General features: G+C 40.0%; 1 protein-coding gene across 1 annotated transcript; it reads left to right on the top strand.

Annotated features, from left to right (window-relative positions):
- The first annotated feature begins 19,665 nt into the window (after window positions 1-19,665).
- On the top strand, window positions 19,666-20,370 carry LOC147895375 (uncharacterized). Its single transcript, XM_087383461.1, has one exon. The coding sequence runs from the start codon at window positions 19,666-19,668 to the stop codon at window positions 20,368-20,370; it is 705 nt and encodes a 234-aa protein (XP_087239587.1).
- Window positions 20,371-21,010: the final 640 nt, after the last annotated feature.

Consider the following 21,010-nt stretch of genomic DNA (forward strand, 5'->3'; position numbering starts at 1 on the left):
TCCATACAAGTAGCAACATTGCACTCAAGTATAAGCTTTGTACCAATATATGTTTCCAAGTTCCTTGTTGTATGTAATGTGCTATCCATAAACCTATAGGAATGCATTTTCATTAAAAAAATCTTTCTTTTTATACAGTGTTAAACCAATGCTTGAATTTAAGAATATGTCAATATTCACATAGATAGTTATATGGAGTTCATGGCCATAGAAGAGGTTTGTTGAATGTAAAGACGTTTTAAGAATTAAATATTAACTAAAGACATTGATCATCTTAGTGAACTTGGATTCCAAAATCCCAAATTGCATGAGGGATTGATATTTCCATCAACGGAGTGAAATTTCCATCCAAGAAAGGGGTAAAAGAAGCGTTCTAAAATGCATGAAATCGTACTTTCATCCCATGAAACTCAGTGCCAAAATCTCTCGCCGATGAAAAAAGAATCATCCGAAAATTCTACCAACGAAAAAATTTTCGTGCATCAAAGAATTTCCATTGACAAAAATTATTTCCGTCATCAAAATAGGGATTCCAAAATCCAAGTTTCCCCCTTTTTTTGGATGGAAATTTCACTTTGTCGATAAAAATATCAATCACTCATGCAATTTGGGATTTCAGAATCCAAGTTCACATCATAATTTTTTTAGCAACAATTGTTGTTGTCTTCATGACTTATAATTTATTTTTTATAAACTAGAAGTTATATTTTTTTGATGGCTTAGATCAAATAAATTAAATTCAAAACTTAATACCATCTAAGTATTAACCATTAGGTCAAAATTGAACCATTTGGTCCAAATGACAATAGATGATATTACGTTCTTCTCGAAACTTTGACCATTTAGATAGTTTAGTTACTATCTAATTCTAGAGAGATTTAAAGTTTCAATAAACCTCTTCTATGAGCATGGACTCAATATAGTTATTTATCTTAACATAAAAGATATGCTCTTATTCACATATTGGAATGAACTACAATGATTGAGATGAAATTTCTTAATTTATTGTAGAAAATTAAGCATATTTTGGTAATTATAAGTAAAGGATGTATTATACATTTCATAGTCAGGCATGAATTACTAGTAGCTCTTACAATATTGAATCTTGTCACTGACTTGATTTTAAAATTTTTTTGTTTGACATGAAAAGCAAAAAAAATCGCACCTTTAAACTAGCAATATGTACATTTTTTAAAAGTTCAAAAGTATACTTAGTTTCCAAAATTTATGAAATTAGTTCTCTTAAATGCCAACAAAATATTGTAAAATTAAGTAAAAGTTAGGAGTAGCAAAAAATCTAGATAAGGTGCTGCAAACAACAACTCATGACTCGTTGTCATTTTTCATGACTCGCTGTTTTGTTGAGTTTTTATAAATGTAATCTCTATTTATCCAATTTTCTCCATGACAATTGTTGATTGATTGCTGAGTTGTTAGTTTTTATAACTGGTCTTTGGATGCAAATATAGTCTCCTTTGTTGATGATGCAATCTTTTGGGCTATATATCTCTCATCAATTTAGTAAGTTTTTATAAATGTACTCTCTTAAATTCAAGTTTTTCTCCATGAGCATCTCAATCAATTGCTAAGTTGTTGGTTTTTATAAACTATCTTTGGTTGTAGATGTAATCTCTTTTGTTCAAATTTTGCTCAATGGGACTCTCAACAATTGCTAAGTTGTTATAATTTGTCTTTATGTAATCTCTTTGTTCAACATTTGCTCTCATTATACTCATCGTGTGTAATATCTTTTAAGTTTAAACTTTAATATAAATAATACTATTATCGTGGTCATTGTTGGTAGCGGTCATTGCTAGTCGTAGTCATTGCACAAGCAACTAGTGTACATGGAAACTCATTTTCTTGGGTTTTAGGATTGACACTACAAGTAGCTCAAAGAACCAGTGTGATGTTTGCACACATTTTCCTTGGTTTAGGATTAATTGCAACCCACACTAAAATAGAAGCAGTGCGGTGGTCGCACACGAAAATACGTTCTCATTCTTTCAAGATTAACTTTAAAACAAAGAAAAATGTATTTCCTTTGTTTAGAATTAACTTTGAAACAAAGAAAAAGATTTAACTTTGTGCAACCACTGTAGTAAAATAGAACCAGCATAGTTGTTGCGAGGAAATATACTTTCCTTGGTTTAGGATTAACTACTACAAATAGAACCAGTGTGGTGGTTGCACAAGGAAATACATATTTCTTTGTTTAGGATTAACTTTTAATCACTTGTTTTAAACTCAATCTAAAATATATGAAAAATTATGGGACTCAAACATGGGTCTCACGTGACCTAGCCAATTAATGTAAATACATTTTCTTTGGTTTAATTAAGAGTAGCTATATCCACCTCCATGAACAATATGGTGGTCACACCAAGCCAACATCAGCATGGTGGCTGCAAATCTAGATCAATACAAGAGAGCTATGCATAGATGACATGTGGGAGCTTCAGGAAGAGGACAATTGGTGAGCTATGGATAGAAGACAACAAGGGCAAGTTATGGTAGATGATAGGATGGTTAGTGGACAATTTGATGAACAAATATGCAGCACAGAGATTGCATGAAGGCAGGGATAATTGCTCATGTAGTGACATGTGATGAGCTTTGCGATGTTCAAAATAGCAAGTTTTGATAGATTTTATCTCATTATTATGAGAATAAGTCAATTAGTACCCATTGATGACATTCCATGAGATTAAATTATTGTGAGTCCTCCACAATTTCCAAGACTTAATAATGGTGTTGATAAATACCTTTTGAAGTTTCAAAAAGATATAGTCATAAGATCTCAAAGGAATTTCAAATGGTATTAACAAACATCTTGCAATACTTACAATGGTTTTGTAAAAAAATACAAAGTCAAAATTTAAATAAATCAATTAAAATATTTAATTTATTAATTGAATCATTTAAAAGTTAAAATTATTTATTTATTATTTTTACTAATTAATTTATAATTTTGCACCTTCAGTGATGCAATGAGGTGCATAGGGTGAAAATGAGCCCTCTGACCTTCCCTTGCCCACATCCGGTGCGTGCCCACATTCAATGTTGAATGGGACTCAAACTTTGCAAGAACATAGAAAACATAGGGTTAGGACTTGTGCAAAGTTTGAGCCGACCGATCTGACACATGGACATGCAAATCCTAATGATCCATTCCATATCTTGCACCTTCAGTGATGCAACGAGGTGTATAGTGTCAAAATAGCCCCTCTAACCTCGCCGTGCCCACATCCAATGTCGAATGGGACTCAAACTTTGCAAGAGCATGGAAACCATAGGTTTTAGGACCTATGCAAATTCTGAGCTTGATCGAACACATGGACATGCAAATGCGATTGACCCATTCCTTATTTTGCTCCTTCACTGATGCAACGAGGTGCATAGGGTGAAAATGGGCCCTCTGACTTCCCCATGCCCACATTTGGTGTTGTATGGGACTCAAAGTTTTCCATAGTATGTAAACCATAGGGTTTAGGACGTGTTCAAATTTTTAGGCTGAATGGACACATGGACATGCAATTCCTAATGACCCGTTCCATTTTTTGCACCTTTAGTGATGCAATGAGGTGCATAGGGTGAAAATGGGCCCTCTGACCTTCCCTTGCCCACATCCGGTGTTGGATGGGACTCAAACTTTGCAAGAGCATGGAAAAAATAGGGTTGAGGACTTGTGAAAATTGAGAGCCCACCGATCGGACACATGGACATGCAAACCCTAATGACCCATTCCATGTTTTGCTCCTTCACTGATGCAACGAGGTGCATATGGTGAAAATGGGATCTTTGACCTTCTTGTGCTCACATCTGGTGTCGGATGGGACTCAAACTTTGCAAGAGCATGGGAACCATAGGGTTTAGGACGTGTGCAAATTTTGGGCCCGATTGAACACATGGACATGCAAATGCAAATGACCCATTCCTTATTTTGCTCCTTCACTCATGCAATGAGGTGCATAGGGTGAAAATGGGCCCTCTGACCTCCCCGTGCCCACATTCGATGTCGAATGAAACTCAAACTTTGTAAGAATATGGAAATCATAGGGTTTAGGACCTATTTTGAGCCTGATCCAACACATGGACATGCAAATCCTAATGACCTGTTCCATTTTTTGCACCCTCAATGATGCAACGAGGTGCATAGGATGAAAATGGGCCCTCTGACCTTCCCTTGCCCACATCCGGTGTCAGATGGGGCTCAAACTTTGCAAGAGCATGGAAAACATAGGGTTTAGGACTTGTGCAAATTGTGAGCGCGATCACACACATGGACATGCAAATCCTAATGACCTATTCCATGTTTTGCTCCTTCACTGATGCAACGAGGTGTGAAAATGGGCCCTCTGACCTCCCTGTGCCCACATACGATGTCGACTGAAACTCAAACTTTGCAAGAGCATGCAAAACATAGGGTTTAGGACCTGCAAAAATTTTGAGCCCACTCGGACACATGGACATGCAAATCCTGATGACCCATTCCTTATTTTGCTCCTTCACTGATGCAACGAGGTGCATAGGGTGAAAATGGGCCCTCTGATTGACAAAACATGTGTGCCTCAGGATATATGGAGCACTCTAAGGTGGATGGAACCTATGTGGAAACATGATGAAGAGAGTGCTCATGACATGTATCTCAAGTCAATTAGGTTCCAAGATAGATTAGCTTGGACTCATAAAGAGAATCTTGAGATAGTGCAAAGTGCTTGATTGAATTACTTCAAATGAACCTCCCTTTTATAGGTGAGGGTACTTACATCCATTTGCTTGCTCACATGTGGGATATCTCCTCCATGCCATGTGGCAGCTTACCCTTTACTCATACCTTTGCTCTACATGTGCTCATGGCACCACAACTCTCAACACCTCCCCTTGGTGCCATGATCCTTTGGCTACTGCAAGGTGGTCAGATGTGAGTTACATTCCATCACCTCCCCTTAGTGCTTGCATTGCTACTTAAGGTGGTCAAGTGTGGCTTCTACATGTCAATACCTCCCCTGGGTGCTTTCATAGCTACTCTCAGGTGGTCAGGTTTGATTACAAACATATAGGCAAGGTTGGCAAGGGTTTTTCGTTTCTCAATACATTCCATTTATGTCATCTTTTGGCTCGTGGCTTGATGACGATGTCGTTTGCTTCTTTGCTTGGTGTAGCTTCATGCATGATGCTTTGTTCTTCCATGTGCCTTGATGCTTTGTGTGGATGCCATGCTTCGGGCTATGGTCATCTCATACACTTGTGCTTTTGGCATGCTTTTTACATCGATGTTTGCATTCATGCTTTGCTTTTCCAATTGTTGCAAAGGTCTTACCAATTGATTTCTTTCAATATTGGCAGTGTCTAATTGCATACAATGATTCTGATCTAACAGCGCGTAGAGCTTGAAAAGACGATCACTTTTCCTTTTTGGAGCGTGTCCAAATTCTTCTTGGATTGAAAGTTACGCTTTGTTGAAGCTTTTGTGAAGAAGAGGGGGCCTTGATGATGTGGCACAGGGATTCACATGCTGCTTACAAACTGTGCTTAACAGGGGCTGTGTGCTTAGAAGGCACTGTGGTGACCTTTGAACCCAACTTGGTTAAACCCAAGGTTACATTAACTAACTATGGTCCAACTAACCATAAACTTTACCCAAGGTTATCTTAACCATACTGATTTCAAACTCAACCAAGGGTGCTTCTAGCTAACCCTGGTAAGTGTTTATTTGCCACGTGTCTTTTTGTAGAAACCTTAGCAAAGAAAAGGTTTGAGGTGGCGACGGCGACGATGCGGCCTCGACGGAGAGAGCTTGAGGATGACTGGAGGAGGAGTCGCAGCTCGTCTCAGCCTGCTTGGAGACCACCTTGCCCGTGATGTTGGGAGCGGACGCTGGAGGTCGCTGAATTGGGTTATTGCAGAGGAGCTGTGGGGCAGCCCAAGTTGGGAGCCAGATATGGCAGTCGAGCCTGGCTATAGACAGAGAGGCCTGGGCTATATTGCGTTGAAGATGGAGCTACCGTCACACCGTTGTGGAAGCCGCCTTGAGGTCGCCCTTTTTCAAATGGTCGCTACAGATGGTCGTGGCAATCGAAGGTCCAACGCACATGCATACGAGTCCTTCACGAGAGTGGAAGAGCCGTTTTGGCTAGTTGCAGTTGGTTGCTCGCCTCGGGTGAATCTCTTAGCGCGTATGGATGGTCGAAGGAAGCTGGAGCTCAGCGAGTCGTCGTAGGAGCCGTTTGATGCGGGAGTCTTCTTTGCTTCTGGAGGTCCGTTGCTGCCCAAAGTTCCTTTTGCTAGAGCGGGCCGGCTGTTGTGGAGGCCGCTCGTTGGTCGTGAGAGGCTTTGAGGAAGCTAGCTGAGAGCTGGAGCCTCGAATGGCTTTTGGAACAGTCGTCAAATGCTTGGCTTTGTCGATGGGCTGTTTGTGCAAGCTCTGTGTTGGAAGACTGCGTTGGAGCTTGTGAAGGCTACTAAGGCATTGATGGCGGTCTTAGATCTGTTGCATGCAAGGAGAAGTCATGTAGATTTGTGTAAACCTTACCACTCAAGCATGAGGTCCAATCAAGAGCTTCTCTCTCAATCTCTATCTCTCTCTCTCAAAGAGCTCAACGGAAATATGGACGGAAATTTGTTTTCAATCTAAAACTAAAACTAACCTAAGAGAAAACATGTGCTTCTAAGGCAACCTACGACTAATCTAGGAGACTAGACCTAAGCTCTGATACCATGACAAAACATGTGTGCCTCAGGATCTATGGAGCACTCTAAGGTGGATGGAACCTATGTGGAAACATGATGAAGAGAGTGCTCATGACATGTATCTCAAGTCAATTAGGTTCCAAGATAGATTAGCTTGGACTCATAAAGAGAATCTTGAGATAGTGCAAAGTGCTTGATTGAATTACTTCAAATGAACCTCCCTTTTATAGGTGAGGGTACTTACATCCATTTGCTTGCTCACATGTGGGATATCTCCTCCATGCCATGTGGCAGCTTACCCTTTACTCATACCTTTGCTCTACATGTGCTCATGGCACCACAACTCTCAACACTGATCTCCCCGTGCCCACATCCGATGTCAAATGGGACTCAAACTTTGCAAGAGCATGGAAACCATAAGGTTTAGGATCTATGCAAATTTTAATCTTGATCGAACACATGGACATGCAAATCCTAATGACCCCTTCCATATTTTGCTCCATCACTCATGCAACGAGGTGCATAGGGTGAAAATGGGCCCTCCGACCTCCTCGTGCCCACATCCAACATGGGATGGGACTCAAACTTTGCAAGAGTATGGAAAGCATAGGGTTTAGAAGTTGTGAAATTTTTGAGCCCAATGGAACACATGGACATGTAAATCCTCATGACCCATTCCTTATTTTGCTCCTTCATTGATGGAACAAGGTGCATAGGGTGAAAATGGGCCATCTAGCCTCTTCACGCCCACATCTGGTGTTGGATGGGACTTAAAATTTGCAACAGCATGGAGACCATATGGTTTAGGACCTGTGCAAATTTGAGCTTGGTCAGACACATGGACATGCAAATCCTAGACCCATTCCATTTTTGCACCTTCAATGATGCAACGAGGTGCATAGGGTGAAAATGGGCCCTTTGACCTCCCTGCGCCCACATTCGATGTCGATGGGACTCAAACTTTTCAATAGCATGGAAACCATAGGGTTTTGGACCTGTGCAAATTTTGAGCCCGATGGGACACATGGACATGCAAATCTCGATGACCCATTCAATATTTTGCTCCTTTACTAATGCAACGAGGTGTAGAGGGTGAAAATGGGTCCTCTGACCTCCTTGTGCCCACATCCGGTGTTGGATGGGACTCAAACTTTTCAAGGGCATGGAAACCATAAGCTTTAAGACATGTGCAAATTTTGAGCCTGATGGGACACATGGACATGCAAATCCCAATGACCCATTGCTTATTTTGCTCCTTCACTGATGCAACGAGGTGCATAGGATGAAAATGGGCCCTTTAACTTCCCCATGCCCACATTCAATGTCAGGTCGGACTCAAACTTTGTGAGAGAATGGAGATATAGGTTTTAGAGCTTGTGCATAGTTTGATCCCAATTGGACACATGGACATGCAAATCCTAATGACCCATTCCATTTTTTGCCCCCTAAGTGATGCAACTAGGTGTGTAAGGTGAAAATGGGCCCTCTAACCTCCCTGTGCCCACATCTAGTGTCGGATGGGACTCCAAATTTGTGAGAGCATGGAAACCATAGGATTTAGGACTTGTGAAAAGTTTGAGCCGAATCGAACACATGGACATGCAAATCCTAATGACCCATTCCATTTTTTGCTCCTTCACCTCTGTAATGAGGTGCATCAGTGAAAATGGGCTGACAACTTGTGAAAATTGTGAGCGTGATCGGACACACGGACATGCAAGTCCTAATGACATATTCCATAGTTTGCTCCTTCACTGATGCAACAAGGTGCATATGGTGAAATTGGGCCATCTGACCCCCCTATGCCCACATAAAGTGTCGGATGGGACTCAAACTTTGCAAGAGCATGAAAACCATAGGGTTTAGGACTTGTGCGAATTGTGAGCTCGATTGGACACATGGACATGAGAATCCTAATGACCCATTCCATATTTTGCTCCTTCACTAATGCAACGAGGTGCGTATGGTGAAAATGGGCCCTCTGACCTCCCTGTGCCCACATCCGATGTCGGATGGGACTCAAACTTTGCAAGAGAATGAAAACCATAGGGTTTAGGATTTGTGCAAATTTTGAGCCCACTCAAACATGTGGACATGCAAATCCTGATGACCCATTCCTTATTTTGCTCCTTCACTGATGCAACGAGGTACACAGGGTGAAAATGGGCCCTTTAACCTCCCTATGCCCACATCTCGTGTCAGATGGGACTCAAACTTTGCAAGAGCATGGAAACCATAGGTTTTAGGATTGGTGCAAATTTTGAGCCCAACTGGACACATAGACATGCAAATCCTGATGACCCATTCCATTTTTTGCACTTGCACTGATGCAACTAGGTGCATAGGGTGAAAATGGGCCCTCTAACCTCCCTGTGGCCATATCCACTGTTGGATGGGCTCAAACTTTGCGAGAGCATGGAAATCATAAGGTTCAGGACCTATGCAAAGTTTGATCCCAATCGTACACATGGACATGCAAATCCTTTACACAATTTTTTATTCCTTTATTGCACAATACGTGTACAACAACTACTTAAATCACCAAAACATGATATGCCAGGGGGGTAGACGTGGTGGTGGGGGGGGTTCTAGAGGGCAGGGAGGTAGGGACGGAGTTGGGGGTGGAGCTGGAGGTGGGAGATGGTGGTGGGGGTAAGGGTGCATCATTAGCAGCACGAGCTCTTGCTCTCACTCTCGAGGCTCTCTTTCACTCATGTGCCTTCCTCTTCTTCTCCTCATCCACGAGAGTATGAATAGGGGGCTTCTTGCTTCTATCACATCTATCGGATCTACAGCTTTGAGAACCCATCTCAATGAAAGTAGGAGGAAGTGACAAGTGATGGCAAGGCAAGAATGGAGAGGCTCCAAACAAGGATGCATGAAATGAGTTCTAAAAAAGTAGTCTCTTAATATAGAGAGGTTGGACAATCCTCCCCTAGATCTTCATTGGATTTGATTGGCTTTCATTGGATGTAGTTGGATAAATCTAGTGGTTGTGGTGATTTGGTGGCTCTTCTAATCTGAATCTTGATTGGATTTAGTTTGGCTAAATCTAGTGGTTGTGATGATTTTCCAAAATAAGTGGCTCTTCTAATTTGACATAATTCTATTTTTTTACACTAATTTTAAAGGAATCCAATCCTATCAGATTTCATGTTTGCATAATATAATGGTATATTATTATGTTTAATTTTAATTTATTTCCAAATTAGCCTATTGGTATGTCCTCACATTTTGATTATGTTATGCAAATATTATGCTTTCACTTAATTTTATTTCCATATTAACCTAATTCTATGTACTAACATTTTGATTATGTTGCGAATATTATGCGTTAAACCTATGCTTTAAAAATGGTGTATTGTTATAGTTATGTAGCAATACAATTCACCTATGCTAATTATTGAATCAAATTCCATGCATAATTTTTAACGGGGGAAATTCCACGCACATTTTTTGGCGGGGGAAATTCCATGAATATTGGCATAACCATGCGATTTGAAGATTGACATGGGCATGCATGCGCATGGTTGAGGGGTGATGTGGCTCCATGCTTGCTACTGAGGTGGCACATCATGTGTCGTGCCTCTAACATCATCATGCATGAGGTGGCAAGCTGAGGTGGCCAAGCATGTGACATGGCTTTATGATATGGTAGCACGAGGTGGCAATGATGAGTTGGCAAAGATGAGGTGGCAGTTGACTGATGACTAGGCTCTAACCATGCTTATGATGTGGCTTGATGAGGTGGCACACATGGTTGAGGTGGCAAAAATGTAGAATGGTGAGGTGGCAAATCATTGTGATGTGGCAAGGTGATGTGGCAACTCGTGTGATGATATGGAAGAGGGTGAGCTGTGAGGTGGACATTGATGATGTGTGAGGTGGCAAGAAGTGGGGAGGTGGCATGGGTGACCATAGTCAAACTTGCTTACATGGTGGGATGATGACACAATTTAGATGAGCTATCTAATGAGTCAACCTTCCAAATGTGCACCATGCCACCCGCCAAATGGTGGCCACTAGGATTGGTGATCTACCAAGCCTAATTAGGCTTGGTATTTGGCTTGGCTAGCCCCTTTTCCCTAAAAAAGGGGATTTTAACATGGGGAGGCCAAAATTGACCCTTCCTTATGTCAATTTTAACCAAATTTATTTCCTTGGATTCATCACGTGGAGGAGGTTAATATATGCAAATTTTGACGTAATTGGTTATGTGCCAAATTATTATATTTATTTCATTTTTCCTTTACCACTCCTTTAACAAGTGAAAGTAAAAATTAATCTTAGATCTCTCAAAATCCAACCGTTAAATTTGTGATCTTTCAATTCTTGCCCAATATCTTATTGTCCACTAACACTCTATCAAATTTGATTTGTTCAATCAATCATAATACTAAAAACATGTTGTGGTACAAAAAAAAGTGCCTTTTTTTGTCCTTCATAAATTTACAAAAATTATTATTATATATATAAGCCCTTCCAAAAAATTCCAAAAAATCAAGTTAAGTTTCACCATATGTGAACACACTTCCTATCACGTTTCACCTTCATTTGATGTATAACAAGGGACAGATTGTGAATTTAGTGTCATAGTGTCTGTTTGTGAAAAAGTGCGACAAGTGCTAACACTAAAGTCGGCTGCAAACAAAGTTATTATGAGTAGCTCAAATTTTTGATCGGATCACACCATTATGTGCACAAAGGCATGTGTGGTGTTTTTTCTTAAGACTTTGAGAACTAAATACTTAGGGAACTGGGTCAGATTTCCCAATTTGTGTGCAAAAAAGGATGTTCTCCCCCCTCCCACGCCATGGAAGGTGGTTGAAAAGTGGACACCCTGAGCTTGCTACCACCCTCCTCTCTTCTTCTTCTCTCTTTTCCTTCTCTCTTTTCCTCTCTTTCACTCTCTCTTTTCCTTCTTTCTTTTCATCTCTTCTCCTCTCTTTTCCTCTCTTTTCCTTCTCTCTGTTCCTCTCTTTACCTCTCTTTTCCTATCTTTTCCTTCTCTCTTTTCCTCAGTGTCCTCCTCTCTTCTCCTCTCCTGTCCTCTCTTTTCCTTCTCTCTTTTCCTCTCTTTTCTTCTCTCTTTTCCTCTCTTCTCCTCTCTTTTTCTTTTCTCTTTTCCTCTCTTTCCTTGTGTCTTTTCCTCTCTTATCCTCTCTTTTCCTTGTGTCTTTTCCTCTCTTTTCCTCTCTTTTCTCCTCTCTTTCCTTCTTCCTTTTCATTCTCTCTTGTCATCCTCTCTTTTCCTCTCTTTGTGGTGTATATAACATTCCAAGTGCCTCTCTTTTCATGATAGGATATTCGCTTTCATGCTTTGGGAGGATTCTACTTGCATAGTACACTGGTCTGAACCATTTGTTTTTCCTTTGTTGCATTAATATTGCACCTATAGTTGTGTTTGATGCATCAACAAAGACTTTAAATGGTAAACTCCAATCAAGAGGTTGCAATATGGGTGCTATGACCAGCATCATCTTTTTAAGGATAGTGAAAACTTCATCTTATTCTTCTCCCCATACATATAGCTCTATTTCTCTAGTGAGTTTTGTAAGTGGATAGCATATCTCAGCCAAGTATCTCAAAAATCTGCAATGCCATTTGACTTGCCCAACAAATCTTTGTAACTGTTTTACATTCTTTGGTGGATTTGCTTTTTGAATAGCAAAGACTTTCTTAGGATCAATTTACATTCCCTCCTCTGAGATAATATGTCCTAGTAGGACTCCTCTTCTCACAGTAAATGCACATTTTGCAAGGTTATAAGGTTGAGCCTAGCCAACCTGCATTTTTGAAAGCATAGTCTTAAGTGATGAATGTGTTCATTCCTTTTTCCAAACATTGAAAAGTCATCCAAAAATACTCTTATAAAAGATGTTAAGTATTCTGCAAATACATTTTGGATGTATTTTTGGAAAGTAGGTGGTGCATTTTTTATTCCAAATGTAATACTCTTATAAAAGATGTTAAGTATTCTGCAAATACATTTTGGATGTATTTTTGGAAAGTAGGTGGTGCATTTTTTATTCCAAAATACATTTTGGATGTATTTTTGGAAAGTAGGTGGTGCATTTTGGATGTTTTTTTGGAAAGTTGATGCAAATACTCTCAAGTCATTGTTTGCTTGGGTGTAGCCATTTTTGGTGGTGAGGTTCAGGGATTTTTTTGTATATAGGTATCTTGCATGACCCATAACTTATGCATTGCTCAACGGAATTTGGCAAACTTTGTCTTCAAGTTGTAGTACACATTTTAAATTTAAACATGAGAGCACAAAATTATGGAATAAGGATTTGGAACAAGACCGTTAAAGCATTACACATGCTATGTTGCATGTGAATCATCCATCCTCAAGACTATAGGATATAGCAATTTATTCAAAAACATCAAAATTTTGTTCTATCCATACATGCAACCAAGTAATCATTCAAAAGTACACTATGTGAGATTCTCCTCAACCCAAGGACACACCTAAATGAGATCATTATGCATGGGTTAATGGGCCTCCAATGTTGTGCTAAAATGATGCATACCCATTTGAGGTACGCTCCATCACTTTTTTTTGATTTGTTGAAAACCAAAACGGATTGAAAATTCGGAATCCAAACTATTGGGACTAGTGCACGGTGGTCTTAAAACATTGATAGTTATTAGTATTGGTATCTAAATTCACCCTAAAATGGAAAAAGTTAGAAAAGTGCAATTTGTGCATGTGCAAAGATATTTTAATAAATCCAACACTATTTACAATTTTGAATTGTTTCCTTTTCCATGCACTTGCTTGCTATATGGCTCATAAGCATGCCAAAGGTCATTGCATTTAATAATACACAACATCAAACCTGATAGCATGCCCTTTGGCCTATTTGTTTTTTGAAGCATTTTAGGTCACATTGCACTTGATTGGGATATCCAATTCTACTGCTGTGTATCGCTGGAGGGGGGAACACCGATGGCTAAAATTTTGCTACTCCCATGAATTTCAAATTTTCACATTTCTTGCCCATCAAATCTTGGAATATTAATTAACTGCAACCTATCCCCACCCTGCAGATGCTCTGCAACCCGCACGCACCTTGATGTGAACTTGCGTAGACTTTGGTTTTGCCATTGTCTTCTTTTGGGTAAGTTGTCTTCTATTATTTGCTTGCATCACCACCTAGCTTCTTTGGTTCTATTCTGGACTAATCATGGCCATGGAGTTAATGGCAACATGTAGCTCACCATGGCTTCCAAGAGAAGCAGACAGAGGCTGTGAGACAAGAAAGTCAGAAAGCCAGGTCAAGGCATAAGGAATAGAGTGCAGGTCGAGGAAAGCATTGGCATGATATTGAATCGACAATGGAAGACACTTTTGCAACATCTGTGAAGGGAGAAACAACGAGAAGAAAGAAGACTCCTTATAGAGAAGCAGCAAGAAGAAGTTGCAGATGCATGCATTCGATCATTTCCATTAGAGTGAAGAACACGAGCTGTGGTGTCACAATTGGTGGGAGCATTTGAGGTAGCAACATCAAGCCATTCAGGTGATTACCAGTCTCGAGTCTTCACAAGCTTTAGCATGCACCCTAAAATTCATAGAGTAACAATCTTACCAACACCTCCGGAGATGCATGCCCAAGAGGCGATGCTCTCTAACTGAGAAATGGCCCACAAAAAGTGAAAGGGGTGCACAACTTAGATCAACTAGCTGCAACAAAGAGGGAGACATTAGCTATGTTGGTGTCCCCTGAAACAAAGAAGAAATGGCTTGGGCGCACAATGTCAAAGATGTTAATCAGAAGGACCAACATGGCTCCAGTGGTTGAATGTAGAGTAGAAGCAATGCATGATCATCCTGTTCCGAGAAGTTTGTGGGCTTCAATAGAATGCAAGAAAAGGAGAGACATCCTAAGTGCGGAAGTCATTGCTACATGACGATGTTTTGGCATGAAAATATGAGAGTTTATCCAAATAGAAAGGACATCTGTAAGAAGTGGACGGGATGCAAGGTGTTTGAGGAGCACATCATACACATGCTAGATACAATGCAGTTGAGTGGTGCCTAAACTAGCCCGATGGTTGTTTGTGATTGATGAGCTTTGGGATAGTTTACTTGTTTCATTTCCTAAACTAGGCTTGGACTATTCTTATTATGTGATTGTCCTAAACTAGCGTGGTTGAACAGACATTAGTTGTTGTCCACCCCGGTGGCATGGTTGAGCAAAAATTAATAGTAATATATTTCATAATATATTGCTATTTTACTAAACCAGCCCAATGGTTGGAACATCATGCAATTGTGGCTGCTTCAGCTCAATCACAAGTCAGTGATTGTTTTGAACCAGCCTGGTTGAATAGACATTAGTTATTGACTAGCCCAGTGGTTGAAATTGTTGTGTTTCTTAGTACTTAAATTCAGCGCGGTGGTTACCAATCGTTTTGCTTCATTATATACTTTAATTAGATCGTGTTTTGTATTCTTTTAGTAGTAGCAAAAAGGGGCTCATTGTTCTATTGTTCTTGCATATTGGGTCAGTAGCTAGAGTTGTATCTCAAGTTTATGGATTAGAATCTAGAATTTTCAATTGGGCAGAGGAGCTTTGAGCATTGTACTCCCTGATACATTAGGAAACTCAAAGACAAGAATGTTTGTTGTTGCAAAACACACATAGAATTTGACCTAGCCTAGCAAGCTATGAATGACTTGAGATCTGGTCATGTTGGAGCATTACTCCATCAAGATCGATGCCCATGCCTCCCCAATGAATGCGCACTTTGTAGGCCACTTGGATCCTCATCATGTGTTGCAAGGGAGGGTAAGTTTTGTAGCCTAAGGCCTCTGTGGGAGCCAGTGGTTTGTCCAAAGGGAGACCGTGAGTGGCATAGGATTGAATGCATTCGTGGCACATGCAAGCATTGTAGTTTAAGGCTGAAGAAGAAGACATTCAATGTTTGTCTAAATAAAATGAGGGAAGACAACCATGTTGCTCTAAAATGAAGGAGATTTGAAAATGTCAATGTTAAATGATCCGATAAAAAGAGATGGCTACTGTCATATAAGAGCACCCAGCCAAGGGAGCTTGTAGGTCATGTGGTTCAATCCATCCCAAAAAATGTGCTTCACAATTTCATGGCCAGCTAGCAGGATAAGTAGTTTAGGACATGTCTTTCCAATTTTCCCCGTGACACTATTGTATTCTATCATAGATTTTGCAAAAAAGTATTCTTTTCAAGAAAAAGATAAGATACAAAGTGCTCACTGGTATAACAAGCAAATAGAAATTCGTGTGCATATCATATACAGTCATTTGCTTGGTTCTTCCATGCCTAATTCCAATCTTCTTGATGACTCACAGGAGTCCAAGTCAGTGCAATGCACGTACCATTTCTACATTTCAGATGATAGGGAACATGACACCCTATTTGGGCAACATGCTTTTCTACTACATTGGGAATGGCTGAAAAGGAAAATCCCCATGCAAAAAATATGAAACAACATTGGGTGTGCTCAAATGGTGTTGCCTCTCAATTTAAATGCACGTGGATTCTACTTCGTCTCAAGGTTTAAATCCCTAACCATTCTAGACATGATGTGGAATTTCTTTGGGTCTAGCCATGGCAAGGGTGAACATGATGGATGCGGTACTGTTATTAAGCAAGCTCTATTTAAACACAAATTAGCATGCCCTCAAGAAAAACTCAATGATGCCCATGATGTTGTAACATGGCTCACAACCAACCTCTCCATAGGCATGCATTCAACATAAAGTAGACAAAGCCTTAAGAATACTGTAGTATGCATAGTGTTCCATGAAGTGAAAGTGGATGAAGTGCAAAGGAGAAGTTGGCATGATTGCAAGAAAATTAAAGGATTTCATGGCATGCACAGCATATGGGGCTTTTCAAACAACCAACTGATTAAAACAAGAAAACTTTATTGTTTCTGCTGTGTCTACATCATAGGGGATCATGAAAATTGTGAGAACATTGCAACTGGAAAGACATGGGAGTGAGTTCAAGTTTTCCCTCTACGTTTAGATGGAGTGACAAACAATGGAGAGACAAATGGCTTGCCACAGTTTGGGGAGAGTTTTGATGACTTCACTGACTGTCTGGAAGAGGGGGATAACTTTGCAGTTGTTGCAGATTCTAGAGAGAACATGGAAGACTCAGGGGGGTCATTATGTATAAACCCTCTATATCACGTGCGTTCAATGCCTATATTTAAAACCCCTTATCTGTAAATTTTTTCATTAATAAAATGTACCCCTTTTCTATACAGATCTGTAAATTTTTTCCAAAACTATTTTAAATAGTCCCTTATGTATATTTATTTCTGTAAATTTTAGAAATAAAAAATATCCTTCTGTTGAACTCACATGATAGGGTTACATATGATGAGTGACCCCCCCGAGATGGAAGATGACCCATACTTTCTGTTGCAATAAACAAAACCTAAGTACATGGTGGAGGAAACATTTAAGGATAACTGGGGAACAACCTATGAGAAGTAGGATGTAGTAGTTAGAGCTTTTTGGTACAAAAAAACATCCAAGAGAGGCTGCAATTATGAACTACTACATAAGAGTCCACAAACATGTGTGTACTCTCATCTAGTAAGAGCTATTTAATTCTAGATACAACCTATGCCACAATGAAAGAAGGGAAAGAGTGTCTTCAAATTGAGGTAGTCTCATTGTGAGGAAACAATATGTCCACTTGACCTACAAACTGGAACTGGTATTTGAGACTACTACTTTTTAGTATATCGCAAACAACCACCGTGCTGGTTTTATTAAATTGTTTTTGTAAATCCCAAGATTATTTTTAGTATATCTCAACAACCACCATGATGGTTTCCCATAACAAATCCACACATCCTACAAATCCATTAATCTTGTAATAATAGAAGCAAACAACCTCGCTAGTGTGGCTGTTAATATCCTAGTTCAAACCAACCATCGCACTGGCGATAACTTATCCTGCACTACTACCGTGCTATCCCTACACTACTACCATGCTATCCTAAAATTTTTTGGACAGTGCTATACTAAAACAGTGCCCTTTAGATTGTCTATCGTTTCATTAACCATCAGATTTCATCCCATGCTTGATTTTAGTATATCCCAACAACCACCGCACTGGTTCTCCATAATGAATCCACACATCCTACAAATCCATTCATCTTGTTATAATAGAAGCAAACCACCATGCTGGTGGCTATTAATATCCTAGTGCAACCAACCACTCCGCTAGCGTTAACTTATCCTACACTAATCCTGCACTACTACCATGCTATCCCTACACTACTACCGTGCTATCCTAAAATTTTTACATAGTGGTAGTGCCAAAAAATTGGCTATCGTTAACCGTCAGATTTCAACCACCGGGATACTTAAAACATTTAAGTACTAACATGGAAGCAGGTCGATAAAAAATTAGGTATTACGAGCACCATGAGAAAGTCCATAAGTCCAAGAAATGTCTGCAAGATTTTTATTGTTTTAAAACACAACATTTTGCTTTTTCAAGGAAATTCTAGACACCCAACTATCTTATCAGCCTCTCTATGGCAAGCATCTCCCAGCTCTTGAGGCCAGTCTGTTGCACAATGGAAGACCTCTTCACACACTCATATTGCACACCGCTTCCTTGACTTTCTCGACTTATACACTCATATTAACTCCTTGTTTCACTGGAGGTCCTCTTCATCCTAGTCTTTGCACTCTATACATCTTCATACCTTTATCATATCCTGCCAAAAGAAACCTACATCATGGGCTTGACAAGTACCTCAAGGGGGTAGGAAAAACAATAGCCAGGGAAATTAATATTCACTTTCTCTACCGACTCCAAGTAATACACCCACCATTGAAGCATGTCCTCCTTGCAGCTATTTTCCACCTTCTTCTATGGGTCTGTTTCTACGAGGATGCCATCCACTATCGTTTTCAGATAGAACAATAGCATTCCAAATTTATTTGGGTATAGCATATATTCATTGTAGGTGGATCGGCAATAGGTGGATCAGTGTACAAAGTTTGGATCGATGTAGATTTCATAATGTTCTCTTAGTTGTGTCTGCACTACACATAAATAGGGAGACAGTTCATTGAGGTTGACCTTCTCAATCTTCAGTCTCATGTTAGTTTGGTAATCGAAATCTTTGAGCTCATTGAGCCCGACCTTCTCATTCTTCAGTCTCATGTTAGTTGTCTAATCAAAATCTTTTGTCTCACATTAGTTGTCTAATCAAAATCTTTCGTCTCACATTAGTTCACTAATCAAAATCTTTTAGTCTAATCTAATCAAAATATTTTGTCTCACATTACTTGTCAATTTGAAAATTTTCATCTCATTATTATCTAGTCACATAGCTGAAAAAATATTGCCCAAGTAAACTCTCGAGAGGATTAACAATTCAATAGATCACACACAGATTACATAGATTACAATCTCAAAGACTCCTTTACTTCAAATTACATCTCAAGGAGTCCTTGTTGGGCTCCCTGATTGCAGGCTCGGCCCTCCTTGATCCTTTCCAGAATGGGGCTAGTTCCTTCCTGTAGGGGCCTGGCCCCTCCCTTCATGCCACTTCCTCTTTCCTTGATTTGAGCTTCCTGGTTGCAGGCTCAACCCTTCTTGCTCCTTTCTTGAGGGGGGACTGGTTCCTCCCTTCAAGCTCCATTTCCTTGCAATCAGGCTCGGTCTTGGCCTTCATAAATTTGAGCTCCTTGTCTTTAAGATCTTTTGCCCAAATGGCAAATTGAGCTCCAGCATCTACTTTGTCATCATAGATAGCTGTAGTAGAAGGCATGCACATTTGATCTATCCATGACCTAGGTAATGGCAAATGACATTCTCTACAGCTAGACTTTGTATGCACAAACACTCCAAAGCAAAACATGTGCACAGGGTGGTGAAGATAAGGTAGCCTCCGATCTGCTGTTCATTATTGCTACACTAAACAGACGCCTAGTGAGGGCTATGGTGGACAGTGGGGCTAACCATAATTTCATCACCTCCAAGAAAGCCAAAGAGATTAGACTGAAGGCTAAAATCAGTAAAGGCAAGGTCATGAAAATAGTAGATACCCTGAGACAAGCAGTTGCCAAGGTGGCCAAAGGAGTAAGTGTCCAAGTGGGAGGCTGTTCTAACAGGTCAAAATTTTCTGTGGTGGAAATGGATGATTTTGACATGGTGTTTGGGCAAACATGGCTAAGAGCTAATAGGGTACTGATCAACAGCCATGATGAACAGCTGGTATTCTGCAAGGAAGGAGGTTGGGAGGTGGTAAAATTGCCCCAACTCCTCTTATCTATGCAGTTGAAAAAAGCAGTGAGAAAAGGTAAGCAAGCCTACCTAGTGGTCATCAAAGAGCATGAGGAGAACTCAGTTTCATCTAAGGGACATGTACCACATGAGGTGCAGGGTTTATTGATGGAGTATGCTGATATCCTACCCGAGAAGCTCCCAAGGGAGCTTCCTCCTAAACAGGAGATCGACCATAGGATAGAGGTGTATCCAGACCCTCCAACCAAGGCACCTTACCGGTTGTCACAAGAAGAGAACAAGGAGCTGAAGGTGCGGTTGCAAGAGTTGCTAGAGGCCAGATTTATCCAACCCTCCAAATCCCCATACGGAGCACCCATTCTATTTGTGAAGAAGAAGGGGACCTACGTCTATGACTAACTTTTGAGCTGATCTGCACATCAAAACATATAACAATAGTGAATATGTGCATTGCATATCAATCTACATGTCAAGAAGTGACAACAAGTGTAGTCTATACTTACTCTAACATAGTGCCAAGGACGGATGTCATTGAGTTGGCAAAGAAGCACTTCTTCACAAAGATGTCCACGACTACCTGACTCCAATGTGAGCTGCATTATCAATAAAGAATAATTATTGTGTTGAGACAATTCTAGCAATGCAATAGAAAAAACAAGTAGGGTTTGATGCTTACTTCTCATAATATGATGTAAAAATAACTCATGCATCATTCATAGGAATGTGCTTCAACCACTTGCAAACATCCTCTATGGTTTCTTCTTTGTTGCTAAGCACTTCCAAAATACGAGGATCGAGCATATATGAAACGCTTTGTATATTTTGTGGAAAATTTCCTATAACATTACTATATTTTAAAAAAAAGTATTAGCTTCTTGGGTTTAATCAAAATAAGCAAAGTATAAAGCCAAGGAAAAGGCTGCATCAAACCTGAGGATGGTTGTAATGACTTTGACATTAACCTCTTTCTTAGGATTCAAGAGGATTGAAATCTCTTCTTCACCACATTCAAAAAAATGAGGTTGTTGTCGAATTAACA

The sequence above is a fragment of the Dipteris shenzhenensis genome, chromosome 13, assembly GCF_047967505.1.
Source record: "Dipteris shenzhenensis isolate YYH24624 ecotype China chromosome 13, Dip_SZ_1.0, whole genome shotgun sequence".
NCBI classification, from domain to species: domain Eukaryota; kingdom Viridiplantae; phylum Streptophyta; class Polypodiopsida; order Gleicheniales; family Dipteridaceae; genus Dipteris; species Dipteris shenzhenensis.